This window comes from Rhinatrema bivittatum, chromosome 3 (assembly GCF_901001135.1).
Source record: "Rhinatrema bivittatum chromosome 3, aRhiBiv1.1, whole genome shotgun sequence".
NCBI lineage: Eukaryota > Metazoa > Chordata > Amphibia > Gymnophiona > Rhinatrematidae > Rhinatrema > Rhinatrema bivittatum.
In genome coordinates, this window is record NC_042617.1 from 282960383 (window position 1) to 282980316 (window position 19934).

The following is a 19934-nucleotide window of genomic DNA, read 5'->3' on the forward strand; positions in this document are numbered from 1 at the left end:
TTGTTTTTCTCTCAGCCCTTAGTAACCTTTTGGTTCTATTTCCCTTCCACCCCCTGCCATTAATGTAGAGAGCAGGGTTGGAACTGCAAAGTGAAATATCTAGCCTAATTAGTTAGGGGTAGTAACCGCCGCACAATAAGCAAGCTACAACCATGCTTATTTGCTTACTCAGACTATAATTCAGTCCTTGTTGGTTGTTGTCTGTATATAGATCCACTTTTCTTCATTCCCCCTGCCAATGAAGCAGAGAGCTATGCTGGATATGCAATTGAAAGCGAAGTATCAGGCTTATTTGGTTTGGGGTAGTAACTGCCGTAACAAGCAAGCTACTCCCTGCTTTTTTGTGAATGCAAATCCTTTTTTCCACATTACCTCTTGCATTGAAGCTGAGAGCAACGTTGGAGTCTCATTAACCGTGTGTATGTTTATTGAATAAGGGTATTATCTCCAAGTAGTAGCCGTCATTCCCGCAAGCTACCCACTCTTCATTCACATCCTCTAGACTTTATGGATCCACAGTGTTTATCCCATGCCCCTTTGAAGTCCTTCACAGTTCTGGTCTTCACCACTTCCTCCAGAAGGGCATTCCAGGCATCCACCACCTTCTCCATGAAGAAATACTTTCTGACATTGGTTCTGAGTCTTCCTTCCTGGAGTTTTAAATCGTGACCTCTGGCTCTGCTGATTTTTTTTCCCAACGGAAAAGGTTTGTCGTTATCTTTGGATCATTAAACTGCTCCCTTACCTTCGGGACGGTTCCCGACCCGCTTAAACTCGCCATCGTAAAGCCCCTACTAAAAAAGCCCACCCTCGACCAAAATGATCCAGCAAACTACAGGCCCATCTCCAACCTACCTTTTATTTCTAAAATTCTGGAGAAAGTGGTCAACACACAACTTACCGACTTCCTAGAAGATAACAATATCCTCCACCCCGCCCAGTACGGCTTTCGCAAAAACCGAAGCACGGAAAAGCTCCTACTTGCAATAACAGACACCATCCTAAAAGGCATGGACCACGGCCAATCATACATTCTAGCCCTCTTCGATATCTCAGCAGCTTTTGATACGGTGAACCACAAAATCTTAATATCACGCTTAGCAGAGATAGGCATCTCTAACACAGCCCTATCATGGTTCTCCTCCTACCTTGACCACAGAAAGTACTTAGTCAAACTTGATAAATCCGAATCCACACACATTCCTCTTTCACAAGGCGTACCCCAGGGCTCCTCCCTTTCCTCCACCCTCTTTAACATCTACCTTCTCCCTCTTTGCCACTTATTATCCAAACTGGGACTAAAATTCTTCTTGTACGCTGACGACGTACAAATACTTATCCCCATCCAAAACTCCCTCAACGAAACCCTGCACTTCTGGGAGACATGCCTCACATCTATCAACGCACTCCTTTCCAACCTACACCTTGCACTCAATACTTCAAAAACTGAAATCCTAATTATTACTAATCAACCCAGCTTATCCATTCACCAACTGCAACAGAACACTTCACAAAATCTCACACCTCCGTCCACTGTCAGAGATCTAGGAGTTCTCTTAGATACACAACTTAGCTTCAAATCCCACATCAAATCACTCCTAAAAGGGGGCTTCTATAAACTCCAAACCCTCAAAAAACTTAAGCCTCTCCTCCACGCACATGACTTCCGTACAGTTATGCAAACCACTATACTATCAAAACTTGACTATTGCAACTCACTGCTAATAGGCCTTCCAGCTTCCACAATCAAACCCCTCCAAATCTTACAAAATGCCATGGCTCGCATCCTTACAAACTCAAGAAAGACTGATCATATTACTCCCATATTACAAAACCTCCACTGGCTACCAATCACCTATCGCTCTCAATACAAAACACTTACTATCATACATAACACGCTATATAAAAATAACTCCCCCTGGATCGAAGATATGCCACACTTCCACCAGGCCAACCGTCCTACCAGAAACTCCCTTGCGGGCACCCTCCACACCCCTTCACTCAAAATTGCTCACCTCACAAACACCAGAGCGAGAGCCTTCTCCATCGCCGGCCCCACCCTTTGGAACTCCCTCCCCACTGAGCTCCGACTAGAACCTTCACTTAATCAATTCAAAAAAGGAATCAAGACCTGGTTATTTAAACAGGCCTATCCCAACGCCTCTCAACCCTAGCATTTGACTTCTCCTCAACACTCATTATTTCCCTCTCCCTAGTACAGTGTCCCCCCGCCCCCCTACACACCCTCCCTCCCTCACCACCCCATCCATTTTATGGCTTCCTGATATTCAGTCACCACCTCTCCTTCCCATCGCCACCACCTGCCCCCTTGTACAGTTCCTACCCCACCCCGCCTCCCCTATGCGCTTCATCCCCCACCCCGCGCTACCCCCCACTCTGTCGCCTCTTGTATATAATTAATTTATGTCCAACCTGGTTAACCACATGTAATCTCATTTAATAACTGTGGCGCCCGTTGGCTCTACAGTAAAGTTGTCACCTTTTAACTTCCTATCCTTCCTCCATCTATCATTGTAATTTCCTTTCTCAGTTGTCTGTAAACCGACATGATGTTTTTTTTTACGAATGCCGGTATATAAAAGTTATAAATAAATAAAATAAATAAAATAAAGTATCTGAAAGTCTGTATATCACATCTGCTCCTCCTTTCCTCCAGGGTGTACATATTTAGATTCTTCAATCTCTCCTCATAAGTCATTCGATCAAGACCCTCCACCTTTTTGGTTGCCCCAAAAAGGTGGAGGGTGGATCTAATATCACATTTGTCTAGTGGCAGGTTACAGCATATTTTGTTGCAGTAGTGGTCTATCCTCTAGCAGAGAAATGGATGCATGTTTGGAATAAAGATAGTATTTTGTAATTTTTTTTTTGCTGATGTATTTTTAAATATTTGATTACTGTACTGATATTCCTTTTGTAAACCACCTTAGGTCTCTTAGTGGTGAAAGTGGTATATGCAAGTAAATATTACATTCTCCTAGAAGTTTTTCCTGCTCATTCTTCGGTAGGAATTGCTTTTATTTTCTCTGCCTGTTTTTGTCTTTGGGAGGGGGGGAGCAGAGCGCAGCAATTTGTTTTCATACAGGGCTCTACCAACCTTCATACCACGATATAAGAGAAGCAAATGCAAGCTTATGCATAATGCCAGTTATAGCAGAAACATGCAGTATCAGCAAACTTATGCAAGATTGTGAACAACGCTGTTGTAGTGAAATCATGCAGACATACAGGTTTCTTTGCAGACTGGCAAGTACAGGTAGTGTCCCAGACTGGTTGAACTAGATGCAAGAAAAGGAAATTATCAGGTAAGAACTAATTTCTCCTTCCTTTTTATCCAGACAGACCAGTCCAGATAAATGAAATGTACCCAAGCTATTCCAGAACTGGATGGGACTCTACCAAGAACCACCTGCCAACCCATGGAAGCAAATGAGGCCTCCTCTCTGGCACTCATTCAAGCACCAATGCTTTGAAAAGGAATGTAAGGAAGAGCAAGATTAAATCAACCGCAACTCTGTCCTGAAGCTATTGCAAGCTCCAAAGGGCTGCACTGCAACTTAAGTTGGAAAAGGGCTTCCGTTAACCACATATACTCTGTAATGATTTCCATAACCAACATGGTATCGAAGTCTTAGTAGCGGCCTCACCTTTCCTACCCCCACTGCACAAGAGGAAAGATAAGCCAAACACCATAAAGTTTGAGATAAATCAATATCTCTCCTTTTATCCAATCTGAGAAGCAAATGAATCCTGCCAAAACAATGTTTACTAAACAAAAGCAAAAAGGACAGCCTGAATCAAGGAAGGCCATAACTAGTGATGGGAGAAAGGAAGCATATCCTTGGATATGATCAAATAAGAATCACTGCAAAAAATTGGTTGCAACTCAGATATCCTTCTGGCTGACCAAAAGTCCCTAGGGCACACCACTCAAAGTAGGCCACCTCAGCGAATTCCCCTGGTAGGTGCAGACTGCTACCCAGAAGAGATTAATTCCGTACCTCAGCTTAATGTGTCTAAGACCCATGCAACAACTCATGGCCACATATGGAAGAAAGGACAAGGGTCTTTCCCTAAACATGCTCCCTGCAGAATGCAAGAAAGGGCATGTACTCTTCTAAGACGTTAAGCATCAAAACCATAGAAGGACTTGCTTGCAAGCAGTCTAGAACTCTGGAACAGACACCCTGCTAGGCTTCAACTGTTTACTGGTGCACCAGTGCTCAACCAAAAAAAAAAAAAAAAAAGTGTCACTGAATTCTCACTAATGAACCATTAGGGGGAACTTAGCTGACCTTTGTGTCGTAGAGCACCTAAACACATTAGAGCCTGCGTGGATGGAACTTCTCATAAAAACTGAACATCTGGAGTTCCTAGCTCTTAAAAAGGAATTGTCACTTTCACTACGGCCAGATTATAAAATTAAACTACACTGGATCTTCCAGCAGAATTGGTAGCTGAGAGAGCTGTTCATTGTGAAGAGCCATACAAGATTCAAATACCAAAGACATCTTGAACTGATTGGATTCACTGAAAACCCCAGGTCTGGATGCCCCAAAAAAAAACTTCTGAATCATTCTCCCTATCAAAGGCCAGAGAGGAAAGCTTAGTCCTGGGAGAATTCTGCACTACTGCAGAGCATAGAATCCCCCCCTCCCCACAGAATTAAATTCTGTGCAGAAAATGGCAGAGGAGACCCTGGCATGTTGTGAACAGAGCACACTCCATTCGCAATGAAGATGAAGGCCCAGGCACGAGCGAACAGATCACTCCACTCGCAGTGAAGATTAAGGACCCAGTGAGAATGAGTGTGCATAGGGGGAGTGTTTGAGTGTGGGTGCCAGAGAGGGAGCCTATATGAGGAGATTGTGAAGGAGTATGTATGTGCGAGACAGACTGAGTGATGTGTGTATGTGAGGTGCTAGCCTGTGTGCCAGAGAGAGACATAGGTAGTCTGTGTGGGGGGCGTATGCGTGAGAGAAAGGGAGCTCGTTTGGGTGTGTATGCAAGAGAGGACGCTGTATGAAGGTATGTGTGCGCACAAGAGTGAGGGAGCCTGTATGAGGGTGTGTGTATGTGTACTAGAGAGAGGGAGGGACAGAGGAAGCCTGTGTGAGGGGCAGTATTGAGAATGGAGTCAAACTCTAGGAGTGGCGATAGAGTGGAAGGGGTTGAGCCTAGAGTTGGAGGGGGGAGAGAGAGACTGGCAGGTAGAGGAATTGGGGCCTGAGAGGGCAAAGAGGCCAGGAGAATAGGGAGAGCAAGAGGAAGGGACACTTGCAGTGAATTTCAAGGGAAATTCTGATCAAAATATTTAAAATTCTGCATCTTTAAGTAATAACTTTTTTTTCTATATTAATTTAAAATACAATTACTCAAAGACAGTCATATAAATTGTGTTATTTTGACCAATATAAAGTATGCAGAATTTTAAGTTTTTGTACGCAGAATTCCCCCAGGAGTAAAAGCTGTATAGAACCCACCTCTGCATCGAGACCAGACGAGCATTTTTCTCTTCTCTGGCTCAGACTTCTTTCTAGCTTACCACTCTGGATGGACCCCCCACCAAATCCAATAGTGGAACTAGCCACCTTGATGGAATGTTGTCTCATACTGGGACCACATTTCAGGGTCGACAATATTTTGACTGAGAAAATAAAACATGATAAATTAATTCCACATTGCCCAATGTGAATCCACAACATTCTTCAGCTTCCTTCTGCCAAACAGAGCCAAGGACTTCTGGAGCCTCCCTGAAGGAGTACATAAGTCCCAACACCTTGGCTTTTCTGACAACCAGACTTCATAGCTGAGGTTCAGAGATAAGGCCAATTGAACAGCTCTGGTTCTCTGTGATCTCCAAGCTGAATCACCTATTCAAAGTGATCTCCAGCCCACCAGGCTGGCATCCGCAATCAAAGTTTAAACCTCTAGAACTTAAAACTGCCAATGCATCTCATCCTGACAGTTTTTGGTACCAGCAGTCCTCATGGAGCCATATCAGACAAACAAGTGCCAGGGTAGTGTGTATTTAATCTGTAGCCCAGGGAGTGCAAGTCCAGGTGCTCCTGCCGCGGCATCACAGGGACTCTGAGCAATTTCTTAGACACAGGATACCACCTGGAAGGAAACGTTTCTCCAAGGATGTCATATGCACCCTCACCAAAAGTACCAGGGCCAATGCCACTACTATGGAATGTGCAGTTGCAGATTTCTTCACACAGCTGAACTCTTAAACGATCGCCACAAAAGGACCCGCTGAAATGGTTTTGAATCCTCTCCGACTAGGTTTAAGATACCTGCAATGAATATGCACACCATGGAGGCTCAGTATATGTAAATTTATCTCGTGCATATTCATTGCAGCTATCCTGGAAACCTGACTGTGGGGGTCCCCGAGGACAGGCTTGGAAACCACTGCTTTAGACTGCCAGAGGAACATGGCCCAGCAATACACTGGAGTCAAATGTAAGTTGACCAACCAGCCCAACTACTGTAAACTCAACCACCCAAGGTGGTCCCATTCATTCCTGTATGGATATCACCTCTGCTCTGCTACTACCATAACCAGCATCATTGTCAAAAAAGGTACTTGGAGCTGTGGCTAAACTTCATGGCATAGTGAGAAGGGGAACCTTGTCCTATATACCATTCCATAATCCCATGCTACAGAACGATCCTGCTCATCCGAGTGTGAGACCTGCTCTTTCACCTCATTAGCTGCCTTCCAAAAAACAAACAAAAAAACCAAAACCCCTTTTTCCTGTTTTTGTAGCAAATTGTTCCTAAAGTGTGCACAGAATAGCCCAGTAAGCAGTTCTTTAAGTGCTAAAGATTCTGCTGCCATTCTGCTACAATCACATACATCACACTTGTTGACAAGAGATTCAAAAAGCTTTTTTTGCTCCTTTTCCAAAGATTATAGTCCGCCTCCAATCAGGAATTGCAGCTATTGAGATCACTGTGTCCCTAGAAAGGCCCCTGTTATGCCAGGTATACATTTTGCTGCTACATGAAACTGAACTGCCTTGGACCATTTAATTAAATCAGGGAAGTGGGTTATAAATTTAAATAAACCAGGGAAAAAAGTCATACTCCTCTCCTGGTTCACTATTATGACTTTTCCTGGAGGCATTAAACAAGATGCAAAGCCAGGACTTGGAAATGGACAGCCCCAGCTGTAGCCCAAATGCCTTAGCAGCCACCATAGCCTGCTTCAGGACCACCTCGATCTTTCCAGCTTGCACCACAAGACCCTGAAATGGTAGTCCTTTGGCACAAAGAACACCAGTGCGACCATCTGAGAATTTAAGCCTCTCCCATGCCTGAGCCATCCAAAGTAAGCCTGACAAGGAACACCCCTTTCAAAACACTTCTGACATAAGAACATAAGAAAATGCCATACTGGGTCAGACCAAGGGTCCATCAAGCCCAGCATCCTGTTTCCAACAGTGGCCAATCCAGGCCACAAGAACCTGGCAAGTACCCAAACACTAAGTCTATTCCATGTACCCATTGCTAATGGCAGTGGCTATTCTCTAAGTAAACTTAATAGCAGGTAATGGACTTCTCCTCCAAGAACTTATCCAATCCTTTTTTAAACACAGCTATACTAACTGCACTAACCACATCCTCTGGCAACAAATTCCAGAGTTTAATTGTGCGTTGAGTAAAAAAGAACTTTCTCAGATTAGTTTTAAATGTGCCCCATGCTAACTTCATGGAGTGCCCCCTAGTCTTTCTACTATCCGAAAGAGTAAATAACCGATTCACATCTACCCGTTCTAGACCTCTCATGATTTTAAACACCTCTATCATATCCCCCCTCAGTCGTCTCTTCTCCAAGCTGAAAAGTCCTAACCTCTTTAGTCTTTCCTCATAGGGGAGTTGTTCCATTCCCCTTATTTTGGTAGCCCTTCTCTGTACCTTCTCCATCGCAATTATATCTTTTTTGAGATGCGGCGACCAGAATTGTACACAGTATTCAAGTTGCGGTCTCACCATGGAGCGATACAGAGGCATTATGACATTTTCCGTTTTATTCACCATTCCTTTTCTAATAATTCCCAACATTCTGTTTGCTTTTTTGACTGCCGCAGCACACTGCACTGACGATTTCAGTGTGTTATCCACTATGACACATAGATCTCTTTCTTGGGTTGTAGCACCTAATATGGAACCCAACATTGTGTAATTATAGCATGGGTTATTTTTCCCTATATGCATCACCTTGCACTTATCCACATTAAATTTCATCTGCCATTTGGATACCCAATTTTCCAGTCTCACAAGGTCTTCCTGCAATTTATCAAAATCTGCTTGTGATTTAACTACTCTGAACAATTTTGTGTCATCTGCAAATTTGATTATCTCACTCGTATTTCTTTCCAGATCATTTATAAATATATTGAACAGTAAGGGTCCCAATACAGATCCCTGAGGCACTCCACTGTCCACTCCCTTCCACTGAGAAAATTGCCAAAGGCAGCGATAGAAGGCCTCAGATTCATAAAACTCCCCTTGAGAAAAACCAGAAGTTCCTAATTTTTGTCTTTTGCAACTCTTGAACAAATAAGATGACCAGTGTCTGCAGTATGCAAACTCCTAAAGGACTGGATGATCAAAGAGGACTTTGCCAGGTTCTTATGGTTTGGATTGGCCACTGTTGGAAACAGGATGCTGGGCTTGATGGACCCTTGGTCTGACCCAGTATGACACGTTCTTATGCACTTATGTTCGCTGTACTTGTCTGTGTTTAAATTAAGAGTAGCCGTAATAAAAGAACAATTTTCATTTTGAAATCCAGACCAGAAAAGAATTTATTCTTGCACTTGTTGTGGATGTACTGATGAAAAGGACCACCATGGATTTCCATCCTCCTGTTTGGGGGAATTTCTCCCTCCTCTTTCTCCTCCACTACCAGAATCCTCTGGAGCTTTAAAGGCTTTTAAAGAATCTTCTGAATCCAAGAAAGAAAACTGCTCCTCAGTCCTACAAACTCCTCTTTCCTAGACTTTTTTTTTGGCCCAGGTTCTTCCACAACAGCAGATGAAAACCTGGAGCAGACCTAGGGATCAAACTCACTCACTGAGAAAGCCTGCTGAAAGGCACTAAAATCTCCTTTGATACTGAAGCTCAAACCACAGAGGAGGAATCCAATGAGAAAGGAACCAAAACCTGGCCTTTTATTACCCACTGAAGCACTAAAAATGTGCTCCGGAGAAGGAAAGGAGATCCCGACTCCCTCTTACTCACTCGCGGTTCCAAGATGGCCATCGCAGCACCCACGGAGACCACTTCTTCGGCAAGAGTGAAATGGCCACTGTGGAAGCCATAGTGACCACCTCCTCGGCGAGAATAAAATTCACCGCCAGTCTCACCAGTAGGAAAAAATAAAAAAAGCACTAAGAGGCATTGCCTCCAAACACACCAGCATTGATTCCTGCAACAGTTCTGAGAAATGCAGCCTTGCTTCTTCTCAGTCCCGGCATGTCCAAAATGGCTGCCATCCAAACGGCAGGGAACAGTAGACCCTAGGGCCCCACAACAGCAGACTCCCCTCCTCCCAACTGCTCTGAAATGATTTTTCTTTCCACCACATACAACCATGGTGCAACCAAGTCACTCTCTCAATGTGCCGCAGCTCTGCACAATGGTTGCTTTCCTGCATTCTGTTATGGCAGTTAGAGAAGTTCCTATATTCATGTCCATAGTTGAATACCTCGGGAAGCAGCAAATACACTCTTGAAGCACCTCAGTTGCCTCCCCAGTCGACTGCAACTGAGACTCTGCCCTGGAGCACTGCCTTGCTATAAATTTCTCTCTTTTTAAACTTTAAAAACAGCCCCCAAAATCCTACATGCAAATAATAGAAGGCAAGGTATATTGTTTGTTTTTTGACACCCAACTAGAAATACAGCAAGGGATGAGGAGAGGGAAGGGAGAGAGAACACCCAACAAACCAGACTAAGACTGGAACCCTAGGCTATGGTCAAACAGAGGGAGGGAGAACAGTGTCACCTCAGGAGCAGCCTACAGACTAGCCACTGCTATTAATTGAATCAGTAGCATGGAATCTTCTTAGTGTTTGGGTAATTGCCAGGTTCTTGTGGCCTGGTTTGGCCTCTGTTGGAAACAGGATGCTGGGCTTGATGGACCCTTAGTCTGACCCAGCATGGCAATTTATGTTCTTAGTTAAATCTGTCCCTGGACTATGCTCAAGTGGGGAAGGGAGGACTGGCCTTTCTCCGCAGGAGCTGCCCTAGAGATCATGCTTCTTCATTCAGCCTTCTTTCACAGCACAGTATCTTTGCCTACCATCTGCTGAAGACAATACTGGCAGAATGGTCAGCACAGATGCATATAAGGGGTGATGGAAAACAGGAGGTTAATTGACATCAACTGCTGGTGAGTGGGCATATCCCATTTATCTGGACTAGTCTGACTGTATGAAGAGGGATATTTATTTAGTGCAGTACAACACATGAATAATATGGTTACAAGTTTCTTGCCCTTTAAGCTTAAAACATAAGCTGACCCACTGGAATTACCTGCCCTGCAGGGTGGTTCTCAATATAAAAGACCTCATTCTTCCTCCACCTCTGCAAAAACACTCCCAGCCAAAACAAATCTGGTGTATGAAATCCATATGCCTGCTGTGTGATGTCAAGCATTACCAAGAGTCTTTAAATAAAATCTTAGAAGAAGTATGAAAATACCAAAACACCCATTCCATAAATGTCTAGGTGAACAACCTGCTGGCATGACTTGGCTTTGTCACAATTTCTACAAAAGGTTGTCAAAATCCTTCAGAATAAGGGAGCCTTTGGTTGGAAGCATACGGAGCACCACCACACCTGAGTGTGCAATTGTGGGGGTTGGGTGAGTGGGAGGTTAATTTTGGGCACTCAGGGGTGGAAGGGAAGGACTTCATTGACATCTTACCAGCAACAGTGCAGCTTCCTCAGAGGTCACTGCAGGACTCATGCTTATCATAGGTGGTGCAAGACTCCTTACGTTATGCAGCTAACAGAACATTTAACATAATCAAATCTCACACTTGGATGATGGGAAGCTGACTACCTAAGCACAGATCATTTGGTCTCACTAGATCTTTAAGCAAGGTAAATGCTCAAGAGTAAGACTGCAGGTACAAAGCAGCTTCAAGTACTGCGACTTTTTATTACAGCTTTCTGTAGACACCCAAACAGATAAGAAACCAGATCTGTAACAGGCTACATTATACTGAGAGTCTTCCTTCTATCAGACTATCAGGAACTACACACCAGTTGATCGCAATTACATTAAGAGATGCAGTATGTTCTGACATGGGTCTGGTTTTACAGTCACCTGTATGTCCTATATGTCCAGAGGACTGGATACTCCATGTATTTTGTGCAGAAGGCGAGGAGGATCAAGGTCACAGCAGTCTGGCGCACCTGGACACCTGCATACATCAGCAGCAAGCCAATCAGCTGCAGGGTCCAATACAAGAGGTTGATGCTGCGCTCATTTTCCAAGGGTCCGTATTTGTAACACACAGCAAAGCTGAGGAAACCTATCAAGAATACATAACCTGCACAGAGAAGACAGAGGGCACACTGTTTATTCTGCCACATGGAGAGGAAAAATTCTAGGTTTAATGAGGAGATAGGCCTGCGATGTTGGTGGTTTCTATCTGGACACCTAAGGCATGAAGCAACAGCAAAGTAGCTTTGAAAGAAACAAAAAGGGTACCTAGTGTCAAAGCTCCTTCCAACAGGGAGTCTATCCAGAAGGAGCTCCTTCCTCTGATCAAATTTAGCCTTGCCCTAATCCATCAACCCAAAGATAAAAATTCATGAGCGATGCCAGTCACAAAACCTACTCCGTTTGCAGCATGGCTCAGTCTATGCACGTAAAGAGGGAAGCAAAACTCTAAAATGAATTCAACTACAATATGCAAAATTTCATTTAGAAAACAAAAAAAACTACAACATAAAACAAAACAAAATCGTTCAACATAAAAACAGCAGTAAACAGGTGCCACAAGAAATGTTTCAGTAGGTAAGAGTGATACATACATCTCACCAGAACAAAAAAATACATATGTAGGGAAAAGGTGACATCAAATGTTCATAAATACATCTCTCTGCATTCAGAAAGCACAGTGAACATGCAGCCTGTTGAAGTGTGTGAAAAATATGAAATCTAAAAGCCAAAGATTCCCTTACCCAGCAGATATTGCCAGTATCCTTTGCAGATGTCTTGTAAATTCTTGAACATCAGCTGAATGATATACAGCGAGAAAGACCAGCCTCCCACTAGTAGCACGTAAAATGGGCTTTTCTAGGACAGAAGAGAAGTTGTAGCCATGTTCACTTTTTTTTATTTTTGGTGAAATTTTTTTTTTTTTTTTTGGACCCAGTAATTCTCTCATGTTTTTTGGCCTACAGCTCTGTCAGAACTGAGGCTGGGAAAAAGTACCACAAGCCTTCATTTACAAGTATCTGGGGATTTTCTTCCCATCTATTTTTATATAGCAGTTGCTTACCTGTAACAGGTGTTCTCCTAGGACAAGCAGGATGGTAGTCCTCAAAGATGGGTGACATGGGTGCCAGTTACACACTGATGATACGCACTGATGGCGCTTAGGTGAACTCTAACCAAACTAGCTTGGAGCCCAGACTCAGAAAGGTGCCACAGGTAGTCCAACAGCTGGGGAAGAGGACATGAGAAAGGATCTAAGCCATGCCCCACACATAAGACAGAAAACCTTTTCCCAATTTAAGCCATAGGACTTCCTGGTGGAAGGCTTCCTAGAAGCCACTAGCACCTGGGAAACTGTCCGAAAGAGCCAAGGGCTCAAGGACTACATGCTCAACATCCATGTAGTCAGGGCCAAGGTTCGGATGACGCAGGGCATCCTGATTATGTGTGATCAGATCGGGCGCCATCCCCAGCTGGATGGGAGCCCGCACAGACAGGTCCTGCAGAAGCGGAAACCAGACCTGTCGGGGCCAAAAGTGCGCCACAAGGATCATGGTCCCTCTGCCCTGCTGAAGCTTCAGCAGTGTCCTCAAGAGGAGCGTTAGAGGGAGGGTACACATACAGCAGGCCCCTCCCCCAGTGGAGAGAGAAGTCATCGCAGGTCGGATGTCTGTCCCCCAACCACAGTGAGCAAAACTTGTTCACCCTATAGTTGTGTGGAAAAGCGAAGAGATCCACATCTGGTGTACCCCACCAGTGAAATAGCTCAACCGCTACCTCCGGGTTGAGGGATCACTTGTGTGGCTGGAAGGGGCGACAGACAGGGCCGCAACGACATCCCCTTTGACAGGGCTTAGATTCAGACCTGCACTGCCTCGTTTCAGATGAGGAACAAGCCCGTGCCTCCCAGTTTGTTGATATACCACATCGCCACTTGGTTGTCCATTCGAATCAGGACCTCCTTGTGCGACAACCTGTCCCTGAACGCCCACAAGGCATAACAGATCGCTCAAAGATCCAGGAAGTTTGACAGCTGGCTTCGGAGGCAGTCCAGAGACCTTGCATGTGGATGCTGTCCACATGGGCTCCCCAGCCCTGAGGGGAGGCATATGTGGTGAGGATCATCTGAGGCAGAGTAGTTTGGAAGGGAAGCCCCCTCTCCAAGTTGGAGAAGTCTTCCCACAAGGACAGTCGCAGAAGGTCCCCGACTGTGACCCGAGTCTCGAGGTCCTGGGAGGCCTGTCGCCATTATGACTGCAAGGTCCAATGAGCCCTCTGCATGCACAAGCAGGCGAGAGGGGTGATATGGACGGAAGCCACCATGTGGCCTAGCAGATGGAGCAGAAGGCAGGCAGACACCTGCCGGCTGTTGCGGACAAAGGCTGCCAGTGAGGAGAGGGAGAGAACCCAATCCTGGGGCAGAAATGCTTTTGCCTGAACTGTGCCCAGCCTGGCCCATATGAAGTCCAGCTGAGGAGACTGGCAGAGGTGAAACATAGGGCAGTTGATAAACTACAAGGCTTGTGTCTGCACTATCAGGGCTAGAGCGCTCAAGGCGCTCTAGCCCTGGGAATCACTCTTGAGTCATCTAGGTATGGGAAAAATTGCACCGCCTGACATCACTCTCTCGCTGCCAGTCAAAAGCCCGTAGCTGGAGCAGGCACCCCTGAAGCTGGTGCATGGCAGACGAGCCCAGGAGGCCAGAGGATAATACTTCCTCTGCTTGTAGAAAGGCTTTTGGAATCCCAGCCTGGAGGATTTCCTAGCCAAGGATGGGGTGTCTGAGGCGATGGCGGAAAACTGAAGGGTGTCATGGTGGTCCTTCAAATTGGCTACTGCATTCCAGACCTTACCCCCAAAGAGGTTTTCACCTGTTCAGGGGAGGTTGGCTAGACTTTCGTGCACCTCTGGACAGAGATCAGGGGCTCTGAGCCAGGCCATTCTCCTGGTACAGATGCTCACCGCTGCTACCCAAGCCTCCGTCTCAAAGACGTCATAGATGGAACGCACCTCATGCTTGCCAGCTTCTAGACCCAGAAGGACAATGGCAGAGAGTGCCTCTTGTTGTGTTGAGGCAAACCCTCTGCGAGGTCCTAGACCTGTTTCCAGAGATTCCGGTTGTATTGGGTCATGTAAAGCTTGTAGGCGGCAATGCGGGCAACCAGCATGGCACCCTGGAAAACCTTCTTGCCCAAGGCATTGAGCCCCCTATGCTCTCGCCCCAGAAGGGCAGAGGCATGTGTGCAGGAGCACCAGGCCTTCTTCAGGGCGGACTCCTCAACCAACTGGTGGGGGAGGTGCCGCTTCTCAAACCCCAAAGGCCTGCTGCACCAAATAGGTGGCATCTGCTTTTCTGCTGAAAGGGGAGATAGAAATGGAGTGCTCCTACATGCAGAGGTGGTGGTCCTTAAAGATGTCGTGGATGGGACCGCCATGATCTCCTTAAGAGAGTCAACAAACTGGAGTACTTCCAGCATCCTATGGCACGTATCCTCCTCCATGAGCAGCTGAAAGGGAATGGCTTCAACCACAGCCCTTACAAATCCTGCAAAGGACAGATCCTTTGGGGGGGGGGGTGGCGACTGGCGCCGTTCCTCCAGTGGAGAGGGCTCAGAGATAGGGGTCATCTGAATAATCTGAGAATAACTCCATGGAATCATCTCCCAAAGGGTCGTAAAGTCCTTCCTCCTCAGTGTGCTCAAGAGGAGCGGTAGAGGAGGGTACGCACTCACTTCCTCCTCACTAGGACCAGACTGACGCGGGCGAGGTCTTGAGGGGGTCTCAGTCCTGGGCTCCGATGGCTTTGGAGACCTCGAGGGCACCGCGGGAATAGACGGTTCCCCAGGCATCAAGGGGACCAGAGCACCATGGTCTAGGGAACACGGACCCAGCCGTATCTTCCTCCTCAGATGACCAGAGATCGCACCCGTGGAGGGCATTGGTGGCCGTTGGGGAATCAAAGGCCCCTCGAGCACCAGTTGCATCGGTAGGGCGCCTAAGAGGACATCCAGACGCTGTAGCACAGGTGCTAACATCAATGGCGGAAGCTCGGGCACCGGCAGCTCAACACTGAACTGCTTAGAGCACCATGGACTGCACCCTGCGGTCCAACTCCTCCTGAAAGTCTGGTGTGGCCAGGACTGAGGGAAGGGGACAAGGAGTCACCGGCTCTTCGAGGAGGCATGCTGCCCAGCACGGACATCGGTGGGGAATGCCTAGGTCTCCTGGGGACATCAAAGGATGGGGCCTCCAATGGCAGTTGTTGCTTCAGTCATGGCCTGGCAGCTGCCGATGCTGCACTGGAACCAGAGCCGGGTTGACTGCGACCGGTGACTGCTTGCGTGACCTCCCACAGTACTCGGCCCGGTCTTTCCCCAGTGCTGAGGAAGCGGAGGACCCCGATGTCCGGGAGAGCAGTGAAATCACTGAGGATCTATCACTGTTCCCACGATCCTTTGAAGGACTGGCGAGAGGAATAATGAGGGGGAGCATGTCTAGGGCTCCCTATGACCTCTTGGGGGTCGAGGGTTCCAATGTAGGAGTAGAAGGAGCAGACTTTGAAACCCCAAAAAGTTTCTCCATCTTATCGAGGCACACCCAACGGCCTTTGGGGGTCATCTGGTCACAGACACCCACGGACGTCGTATGAGGCCCCCAAGCAGAAGATGCAAACCTCATGCAGATCCGTAATGGACATGGTCCGCGGGCACCGACTAAAACTTGTCGACGCCATGAAAAAACACCCAGCATGCAGTCAATGACCAGTGGTCACCATGTGGTGAGTAGTTGGGAATAGACCGCAAAGTTGAAAAAAAGTGGGGGGGAAAAAAAGCCTCCCACTGAGGAGTCACCGACCAGACAAGGAAAGACCAGATATTTGAGAAAAATAAGACAGGAGCTCCACGAACAGCAAGGCAACTGCACTGTGGAAAAGAAGAGACCGAAGAGGGACCTCACATGGATGCACATATAGCAGCATGCTAGGCATGCTCAGTGTGCTGGTCAAAGCTTCTAGAAATTCTGACAAACGTTTTCCATGCCGGGCTCCATCGGATGTTGTCACCCACATGTGAGGACTACCATACAGCTTGTCCTAGGAGAATATCCCCTACCCCCCTATGTACTTAGTCTGGTCATTGCAGTGACAGTCCTGGGCCAGGGGCCATGTACTAGAACTTCTTCCAGGATCTTGCAATCAGACTGAATCCAGCCACCAGGTATCACCTTTAAGCAAAGACCATGGCTCCTTCTCCATCTAGGGGGGTGTGAATGCTATGTGTGCAGCATCCCCAGGGAGCAGAAGACCCCTGGGGATTGAGCTGGAGGACCTTCTGCATGGCCATGCACAGCATTTACCAAGTGAGCCACAGGGTTGGTTCCTTTTTTTTTTTTTTTTTAATTATTTAACAGCTTTAAAACAAGTGTACAACTAGTGCACATCAACAGTCAGCATACAAACACTGATTAACATGGATAAAATACAGCCCATTTGTCCTTACAATACCCATTATCCCTCCCCACCAGCATTAATCTTCAAGATAACACTGGGTAACACTCAAATGTACTTCAAAGATGGCATCTCCACAATAAGACATCTCAATTCAGAAATTATCAGGAACACATCTATAAACTGATTCCCACAAATTCTTCACCCTCCTATATTTACCTTTCACTTTTCCCATTAGCATTTCTAATTCCATCATGGTCCCCACCACTCCATACCAATTCTCTATTGTTGGGGTTGAACTTCTCAACCAGTTATCTATCATCACTCTTGTGCCAACCAAACAGTTTCAGGACAAGGGTTCAGCTCCTTACTCTTGCAATTGCATCCTGCCTAAATAAAAACACATGTCCGGATATCATCCAGAATTTGAACTGATGCAATTTCACCTATAGATTGAACCTCTGCCCAAAAAGATGTAAGCACGGGGCACAGATACAATGTGTGTTTGTGAGATGCCCGATTTCCCCACAATTTCTCCAACAGAGAGAAGAATTAGCTTATTTAATAGCATGCAGCTGAACTGCTGTTTTTTCCCCCCCCCCCCCCCCAATATATTTAAGTTTTACACAAAAATGAACATTACAGCATAGTGAGCTTTCCAACTTACAAACAGTACATTTATTTAACGTTTTTATATACAGAATCATTTTGAACATCTTATCGGTTTACAGAAAAAGTAATGCAGCAACAGGCTTTACAGTAAACAAGGAACACTGAATCAGAATACATGTTGGAGTAATCCATAAAAAAGGGGGGGGGGACAACTATCTATAGGATGCAGAAATGTAGATTAAATTATAGGTGCAAAAAAATGTACATAGGTGGGAGGTGACATTGAAATATATTTACAATTACAGGGAGCGAGGATGTAAAGGAAGGAGAAAAAAGGGGAAGGGGGAGCAGAAAGGAGAAGGAATGAGGGGGAAAAGGCTAAAGGAAAGGAAGACTGTGGACGGGGAGAAGGTGGAAGGGGGGCAAAGGCTGGTGGGGAAAGAGTAGATAAAGTCAACGGGGGTTAAGCAATAGAAGTTCATGTGAATGCTTGCTTGAAAAGCCAGGTCTTAAGATTCTGCTTAAATTTCTTAGAGCATTGTTCCTGGCGAAGACTGGGGGGTATTTTATTCCAAAGTGTAGGACCGGCTATGGAGAGAGCACGGTCTGCGGTGCATTTAAGCTTTGTGAGAGGGTGTGTGTAAAGTTGCCGAATGCTGGTTTCTGGTGGGTCCGCTAGGGGTGCGAAATTGGGGGTGCTCATTAAACCAGGGCAAGTTTTTGGTGTGAAGGAATTTATGGATGATATTGAGGGACTTGTATCGTATCCTGGAAGAGATTGGCAGCCAGTGCAGTTGATTGAGTACAGGCATGATGTAGTCATTCCTATGGGTATTAGTGAGGATACGGGCGGCCGAGTTTTGGAGCATCTGATAAGTCAGGCCAGAACTTTTGGTTTTCAAGCATTAATGAGATTTCCATGTAAATGTATACTATATGCTGTAGTATAAATTTTTATGCCCAAGTTAAGCAAAGAAATAGGGCGGTAGGATGCAGGACAGCCTGGATCTTTCCCCTGGCTTGGGCAACACTATCACCACTGCTGCCCAGGATGAGTCTGGCATGCTCCTAGATTGTACCATAGAATTAAAGACAGGAAAATGGCTCCTGAATGTGCTCAATTAACACTTTATTAAAGGAACATGCAGACCACCCAGACCAGAAGACTTGAAGGATTTGAGTTCTCCAATATCACACCCCGTTTCTTCTTTTGTAATTGCTTGATTTAATTTCGGCAATCCTACTTCTTCCACCTGGGGCAAAAGTACGTAGGACATGAATTTGCTCCTTACTAAAAGATAGTCTGCCTCAGCAGAATACAAATCTTGATAAAACTCCTTGAAAACTTTCCCTATCCTCAGTGTCAAAGCACCATTTTCTTTTGGCATCCTTTAAACCTTTGACATGTACTGAACCTCTCTGAGCTCTCAAGTTTGCCAGTAACCTACCAGACTTATTGCCATGTTGATAGAGTTTATGTTTTAAGGCAAATAGGGAGTGTACGGCATTCTGATGAAGATGGTCATTTTATAGTTTGACCAGTCAAAGACTCCTCCTCCCACTGGGCAAGCCCAGTGTCAGCAAAACATTGCTTACAGACACTCGGATGCCAGGTGAGCTCTAAAATAATTCTATTAAGGGCTTTACGCTTAGAAGAAATATAGCTGATAATTTCTCCTCTCATTACAGCTTTCGCTGTTTCCCCAATAGAGATCCAGGTTCCCCCTGTGATGTAGGTCAGTGGCTCTCAACCAGTGTGTCGCCACACTTCCCGGTCCCCCTCTGCCCGGGCTTAAAATGCTGTCAGCCCGGGCGGAACGCGGCAGAACAGCTGGAGTCAGCAGCACCGGCATGGTCTCTTCTTCCCGCCTCTCCCCCCCCTGCGGCCCAGAAGAGGAAGTGGTGAGCAGCGGGTGCGTGTGCGGGAAGAAGAGACCATGCGAGTGTGATCAGTATTGGCCCGAAGAACAGAAGAGAGGCGCGGCCTGAGGAATGAGCAGCGCGGCTCGGAGAAAAATGAAGAAGAATGTCAACTCCCGCAGCCAATGGGACTTTCTCCGTGAGGGCTGAAAATGAAGGAGGTTAGGGTTGGGAGGCTGCTGCTGCCGCTAGTTCCGGGGAGGGAGGGAGGGAAAGAGTGAATGAGCAAGCAAGCATGTGTGTTTGAGATCCTGTGTATGTGAGTGAGTTAGCATGTATGTGAATGACTGAGAGCCTGTACATGTGAAAGAGTATGTCTGTGACAGAGTCTGCCTGTGAGAGAGAGAGCATGAATGTAAGTTTACCATTGGGAACCTGTATGTGTAAGTTTGTGATTGAAAACTTGTTTGTGTGAAAGAGTATGTGTGTATGATTGAGATTCTGTGTGTGTGAGAGAGATCATGTG

At 46.1% G+C, this 19934-nt stretch overlaps 1 protein-coding gene across 5 annotated transcripts in view; it reads right to left on the bottom strand.

The window, feature by feature from the left end:
- Positions 1-19934, bottom strand: part of NEMP1 (nuclear envelope integral membrane protein 1) — a 140032-nt gene that overhangs the window by 32563 nt on the left and 87535 nt on the right. For all 5 annotated transcript variants that reach the window (XM_029594873.1, XM_029594870.1, XM_029594875.1 and 2 more), the window contains exons 6-7: positions 12234-12348; positions 11371-11596 (exon numbers count right to left, since the gene is read on the bottom strand). In XM_029594873.1, the coding sequence (XP_029450733.1) occupies positions 11371-11596; positions 12234-12348 (341 nt within the window). The remainder of the gene's footprint in view (positions 1-11370; positions 11597-12233; positions 12349-19934) is intronic.